This window comes from Gekko japonicus, unplaced genomic scaffold (genome assembly GCF_001447785.1).
Source record: "Gekko japonicus isolate JY-2015 unplaced genomic scaffold, Gekko_japonicus_V1.1 scaffold3991, whole genome shotgun sequence".
In the NCBI taxonomy this organism is placed as follows: domain Eukaryota; kingdom Metazoa; phylum Chordata; class Lepidosauria; order Squamata; family Gekkonidae; genus Gekko; species Gekko japonicus.
Window position 1 is genome coordinate 43,029 of NW_015165946.1, and position 7,428 is coordinate 50,456.

The window sequence follows — 7,428 nt, forward strand, 5'->3', positions numbered from 1 at the left end:
AGGCTGCGATCGGGGCCTGGGTAACCGCGGGGGGGGAGGCCCGATCGCAGCCTAGAGGCGGCGATCGTGGCCTGAGTGGGCGCGGGCGTTGGGGGGGATGTCCCGATCGCAGCCTCTATGCCCCGTTCGCCGTTTTGGAGTGGGCGCGGGGAGGGGGGAAGCTGGCGGACCCTACCGGCTCCGTCGGCTGGACTGAATGCGTCCCGTTAGTGAAGACGCTGGCTGCGATGACTGGCTCCCTCCCCTCCCAGCCAACCAGCCAATGGCAGGCCAGGTTCCCTGAGGGAGCCAGTCATCGGAGGCAGCGTCTTCTGAGTGGCAATATTTCTGCCCATACACTAACGGGGCGCATTTTAGAATTTTGGCACCCACTATTCAATTATATAAGGGAGAGATTGAGAGAACAAGAAGGAATCCTGGTTCATGAGGTGCTGCTTCTCTCCCAAGGGTTGAGGTGTTTGCACCTTGTCCCCTGACCACATCTGTATGGTGATGTTAGTAGCTTGGAAGAAGGGCTGAAGGATGACAAGGAAAGAAGGGGATATTACCACAATTTAGGCAAGAGGCAGGGTAGGGCTTAATATATTGGGAAAACTGTAAAAATATGCATTCATGTGAACAAACTTACTTACAAGTATTGGGCCCGTCAACATGGTTTATCCTTACACTGCCTCCAGCAATGTTTGATGACAGTTTGAAAGTTTGCACTTAAGCGCTAAATATTTTAAAAAATAGCAAATATATTAAACAAGCAGCAATTATTCTAGGCTAGTCTTCTGAAATCTCCCTATAAATGTTTATGCTGTATAGTGCTGCTGGTGTAACTGGTTTTAGCATCCTGTTGCACAAGGGATTTCATTTAGTGCTGAAATAATAGCTAAGCTTGACAAATAATTTTTAAACACAGGCCCCCAGACAAACCGTTTTTAATCAGTTAAATTATCTTTTTCATACTTCTGATGTCTGTTGTTAAGACTAAATACCATTTAATACATCTCTTGCAATGTCCTTATTGTAACGTTTTCCCAGTTGTACATTTGCTCTCTCACTTGCTCTCTTTTTTGAAAAAAAGTAATGCACTGTTCCTCTCTCCTCTGCAGGTGACATTCAAGGAACCTGGGGTTTTCCCATGTGCCAGTACTTGAAGGAAAATGCTTCCTTCTGTGGTCGTAATGCCAGAATGGCAGCCTGTTTGGTACAGTGTTTTTGTATTGTGTTTTTAAAGTTTCATACTTAGAGTTTCATTCACATTTTATGGAATTAACTGTTCTTGGCTTGCAAAACTAGAGCTGTGCAGAATGTCATTATTGATATATTCATGATAAATTATCAGGAAATATATTGTAATGGAAAATATATTGACACATTTTATGTAAGGAGAACAGTAGACATGGATGAAAATTTAGGTACAACTGTATTGCGTTGAACTTGAAAGATGGACAGAAGGTCTTTGCAGTTGTGTGCAGGAAAGGAATATATGATAGCGCTAGCATCATCACTGACTTTGCTAGTCTTGTCCGGGGCATCTTAACTGCGCTCAGCAAATACAGCAGCCTTCTGACTACAAACCCAGAACAGTCCTTCATTGGGATATTTAACTCACGCTGCCAACACATAGTGGGATGGCAAAATGTGCACTCAGATTTCCATTGCATTAGATGACCAGTATGTTAACTATTTATCATCTTTGCCCCCCTTCCCACTTCCCCGTAGTCTCAGACTTATGTGCCTTCTCATATTTGCACAGATGCTAGCTATGAATCAAAAGGGGTAGGCAGAATCAAAGGGGGTAGCCGTGTCTGCCAACTGTTACGGAGAGCAGAGTATTAGAGCTGCTCCACTGCTTCTGGATGCAGTGCTATCCCAACGCCAGAACACATCTTTGCTCTAAACCAAATGCTTCCTTAATCCTTTTCTGATCTTCTTATATACCTGTTTCCCTCAGTCTTTGCCCCTTTGACTTCTTCGTTCTCTGCCTCAGCCTCCATAATCCCTTCCGCTTCAAGCACTTTCAAACAGATTCCTGTTTTTCCTGCACCCTAGCCCCTTTCTTCGGTAGGTTAATGGTGGACTACAGCTCTTTTTCTTCTCCCATCACACTGCTGTGCATTTTTTCATGTACCCGTTATTTACTGGGAGCTTACTTTGGGAAGCTACATTTCCGTATGTTTGCCTATGTCCTGTGTAAAATTACGGTCGCTGTATGTAAACAACCTGCCTATACTGGCATAGATACTGCTGTATACCATGTGGTGTGATGTTTTTACACTGCATTATGCTTAATGGATAACAGTTTACAGGTGATCCCTGGCCTGAAAAGTATCCCGCTGTCCTCAACCAGAACCAGGGCTTTTTCAGCTCTGGCTCCTACCTGGTGGAACACTCTGCCAAGTGAGATCCAGACTCTGTGGGATTTGGTGCAGTTCCACAGAGCCTGTAAGACAGAGATGTTCCGCCAGGCTTATGGTTGAGGACAGCGAAGGTTTCTATTGTAGACTGACCTCCCTCTTCTCCCTTTTCCCCCTGCCTCTCCCCCTCTGGATAAGGGGCACCAGGTTGTGCTCCCCTTTCATGTGCCATCTTATTAGCTGTCAGTAGTTTTGCCAGAATCATTTTAACAGTTTAATTTTATAGATATTGTTTTACGGATATTATTGTTACCCATCAAATTGGGATGGAAGAGTCTGTTAATATCGCCCTCCCTCAAAGACATTGGTAACAAATTGTTTCTGGACTCTATTCAGAGTGTGAGTTTTGCCCTTTAAAGTATTACACGATTTGTGTGTAGAGTACTTAAAGGAATCGCTACTCCCCTGTATACCTGCCTGTCGATTTAAGATCCCCCTTGGAGGCCCTTCTCCAGGTGCCTCTGCTTCCTGAGTGAGGAAGTTGGTAAATAGGCTAAGGCTTTCTCAATGGTTAAGACTCAAATGGAATTCTCCACCTCTTGAGGTTCACCAGATACCTTCTGCTTCTCTGTTGAGGCAACAGGTTGTTTCATACAGTTTTTGATTGTGGTGTTGTTGTTAATAATTTTGATTATGATTTACATTACAATTTATGGTTTTCTTTTGAATTGTACTTCCTCAAGTTCTAGCATATAAAATAGCTGAAATTTTAATGCCTCTGTTTATTTGTTTTAAATAACTTATTTTATGTATAATACCTTAATTGTGAGGGAAGCAACTTTGAAGACTGGGGAAAGCAGTGCAGAAATATTTTAAATAAATAAGCCCGTATTTGCCTCAGGTATGACAAAATGAAAAGGTTAGGTTTTAGATTACAATGCATAGTCTAGAGGCATTTGGAGAACCTTCTTTTTTATTGAAATTATGTGTTAAAATGTGGCAGTGTTTGTCATTGTTCTACAGGAAGTTTTTGGTAATTTTCATGTCATACTTTGAAAGCATAACTAATAGTCTATTACCGTTTTTACAATTTTAACTTTTTCTTTTTTTACACTTCTCCCCCCTTATACTTTATTAATAGAAACTAAAAAAATTATTGAAATCTAAACATTTATTTAATGTATTGTAGATCAGATTTTTAAAAATTTTTACAGCGTCATATAATCTCAAATGTTTGCAAAAATAAGTATGTATATGTTTCATTATAGTTTTAACTCCTACAGTTAAAAAAGTGATAACACTTTTAAGCCGACATTCTAATTTTTATCACATTATCTGTTAATATGTTATTTTTCTTCTATGTAGCCTGTTTATAAAATGTTCAGCTACAAGAATAAACACATCAGTTTTTGTTTTTTTAATCTTTAAAGGCTCTGGAACGAGTTGCAGTTGGCCAAGTGGTGAGTAATGTTGTTTATTTAACCCTTCTAATGACAAAGCCATTTTCTGTCTCTGAATACTTTGAATGCATGACCTTACACTGAACTTGCAGTTTGCTGAAATCGAAGCGTTAGCAAATAGCAAAACGTGAATTGGAGGCAGATTGATATTCCACTTCACCACCATGAAATTGCACCTTTATTGCCTGGTCTTCATGGACCAATGATAAAACATAATTTTCTTGAGTTAATAAAGAATGATGGCTATAGAAATACATTAAAAGTACTCTAAATGTTTTGCGGCTCAGTCTTCCATCAGCTTAATTCATTATTTTAGCTTCATTTGAAGTCAAGAGGAATTCTTCAAGACTAGTGGATAAGTGGACTGACAATTTTAGTCTTTCTGTAAGGTGATTTCTTTTGTGTTGCTTCATGCAAATTTAAAATAAAAAACTTGTCCTCCAACTACTAAGAAAATATGACTTGACAATGCTCACACCAGGTGACACGCTGCTTCAGTTTCTATTTCTGTGGCAATCTTATCACTGTTTACTCATTCTAGTATAGGTCTTTCTAAATAAAGCAGTGTAGATCACTGAATTCCACTTAGGATTCTTGAATTTGATACATGTCTTTGTAAATTATACATGTCAAGATAGTCATTAAACATTTTATTCAGAGTCACGGATGTCTGGAAGAAGAATTCATATCTTCATGAAAATCATTAGGTAGACAGTGACTCTCATATGATTAATGATTAATTTGATTAATTATCCAATTTGATCATGTACAAGGTACACAGCCACATGGGGAAAGGTGTACGTTTAAGATTACACATGAACGCAGGAAGTTGCCTTATACTGAATAAGACCACTGATATATCAAGGTCACTGTTGTGTACTCTGACTGACATGGCTCTTCAAGGGGTCTCAGATGGAGTCTTATACATAACCACATCTAGATGCTTTTACCTAGAGATGCCAGTTGTACTTGGGACCCGCTGCACGCCAAGCAAATGCTCTACTACTACCCCAAACTACTAATACACCTTGATAGCAGCTGCTTCAAAAAGTGCAGATTGTGGAATTGACTGCCAGCTCCCTGAATGTATAGTGTTCATAACCAAGTCATGTGGATAAATTTGGAGGTATAAACTGATTCTTTGTGACTCGCTGCTGTGTGTAAGTTTTAATGACATTTTCCCTTTAATAGGCTCTCAGACAAAGTTGGTGTGTTATTCCTATTGAGAATCTCGCAGACCTTTCCAAGCAACATAAAGTTCTTTCCCTTGAGGTTTTTTACAATTATATAGCTGACTATAGTTTCTCATAATGTATTGCTACATGTTGAGATCTTTCATTAAGAATTATTTGATCTTCTTCGTGGTCTCTGTGTATCACACCCATGGGATTATGCGCCTGCGCTGATCCGAATCGGTAGTATGCAAAGCTCACAAAGGGATTTTCGCGCTTCTCCTCCAGGCATGTGCAAGAATCCCACTGCGCATGCCCAAGGGGGAGGGGGAGGGGCACGGACATCCTGCCACTTCTCTTCTGACCGCCGCGCTGTTAACAGCTTGTTTTCTGCCGATCGGTGAAGAAGCGTTTTTCCCTCTCACGAGGGATACTCCAAATCGTATTTTTCTTCGCTTACAGCGTTTATTTTATTTTCTTCTTTATTATCTACAAAAAAGAAAAGAAGAGAGAGAGAGACACTTTTCGTTGTGGGTTGCCGCTGCCTCAGGCGGCTTCCCGCCTCCCCCACACACACCTGAGGTAAAAAAAATTCTTCACCTCAGCAAAGGACTTTTTCTTTTCTTTTGGACGATTTTTACTCTTTTATGGCCATAAGAGGGGGCTGTTTCAAACTGTGTGTTGGCTGTGGCAGTAAACTTGCCCCTTGTGACGGCCACACACTCTGCATTATTTGCCTTGGGGAGACTCATCGCCCAGATGCTTGCCGCCATTGTGTGAAGTTCTCAAACCAAACTCACAAGAACAGAGCCGTGAAACTTCAAGTAGCGCTTTGGGAATCAACATTAACCCCCATGCCTGTGGGAAACATGTCGGCCGAGACACCTTCAATCTCCCTATCGACGATAACCAAGTCGACATTGGGAGACACCTTGGCACTGAACCCCCCACACCATGCAAAGTCTGCATCGGATGGGGGACAGTCTTCTAAATGCTTGGTGTCGAACGAGGCCTCCTCCGCCTCTACGCCAGCCAAAAAGAAGAAAAAAGAGAAGCACGAGAAAGCTAAGTCTTCTCTCACTAGCACTATGCGTAAGTCTCAGAATATGAGCAGCGATAATGTGCAAATGGGCTCTGCATTACCCCCTCTCCAGCAGGCGCAACCTGACGTCGTTGATACTCCGGTACCGGAGTTGCCTACAATTGAGTTACTGGACTCACCAATCCGGCACCTGAACCCCCCGGTATTGGAGGCTTCTGTTGACTCCGGACCAATTTCGGCCTCGCTGTTTGAAGTCGAGGAAATGGTCCCACATCGGCCTCGTAGACATAGTTCCCAGTCAGTGATTTCCTGGGAGAGTGATTGATCGGCACCGAGCTCTCGACACCATCGATCCCGATCGCCCAGAGGCCAGGAGTATCAATATCTGTCAGCGAGCTGCCATTCCTCTGGGACGTGTCCCTCTTCCCTCCCTCCCCGTGTTATTCTCTTCTGGTATGCGACTGTAACTGCCAAGCTTCTCCTACAGGTGGACGACGGCGTGTTATGTCTTCTTGCCTTGCTTAATTAGATTCCCGTGTGAACTACACTTGTGTTTATGGTATGGGCCGTTAGAGTTCTCAGGCTGCTACGCGCCTTTTCTAATCAACTCCCTTGCGAGGGAATTGAGCCCATTGGGTTAACCAAGTTTGAAGTTCCTATATTATATTGCCCCTGTGTATTGTAGTCATTCTGGACAATTCTCTGTATGTTCATGATCAACCATGCTTTGGAAATAAATCTTACTTCTTTGGAACGTGGGTTTGTTCTCCTGCTTTGGGATCTGAAATTTTGTCCAGAATCCACTTTCCCCCTCACCCCGAGTCTGACATCGATCATGAGCGGGGCCGAAGGGAAATCCTTTTTCTGGGCAGAGGACCGAGGTGCCGTCCCGGCCACTGCCTTACCATCGGACTTCATGGAAGCCCGAGGTGCCGTTGGGGGAGCGATCCCGAGGCATGAGACTATTCCTTGGCCTCCTCCTACCCCATCGCAGTGGGGAAAACAAGAGGTCAAAGCCTCAGAGGATTGGACTATGTTCGATACCCAAGGCACCAGGGAAACGTTTGTTCATCGGGGCAGTGGGCCCCGAGAAAGCCTTTTTGAACCGGGATCTTATCCTGAAAGACCCCGGAGTTGCCCGGCTGTGGCTTATCGAGGGGAGGATGAGTTTTGGCCGGAGGAGAGAGCGACCGGACGAGACAAGCGGGAAGAGCAGCCAGACTGGGGGGCATCCCAGGATGGCAGGATCCAGGAGCTCGAGAGGTCGGTGCAGGATCTCATGAGGACGGTGACAGAAGTTTTCAACGCCATGCACCAGATGGTGGACGATCGCATCGCGGATCGTCTGGGTCCTGTCATTCCCCCACCGGCGCCGCACCCGGCACAGCCGGCCGTGCCTGCCCAGC

General features: G+C 43.6%; 1 protein-coding gene across 1 annotated transcript in view; it reads left to right on the forward strand.

Annotated features, from left to right (window-relative positions):
• Positions 1–7,428, forward strand: part of LOC107110652 (methyltransferase-like protein 25) — a gene marked incomplete at its 5' end in the record, with an annotated part of 80,159 nt that overhangs the window by 41,385 nt on the left and 31,346 nt on the right. Inside the window, 2 exons of the mRNA XM_015411452.1 lie at positions 1,101–1,195; positions 3,779–3,808. Coding sequence (XP_015266938.1) covers positions 1,101–1,195; positions 3,779–3,808 — 125 coding nt within the window. The remainder of the gene's footprint in view (positions 1–1,100; positions 1,196–3,778; positions 3,809–7,428) is intronic.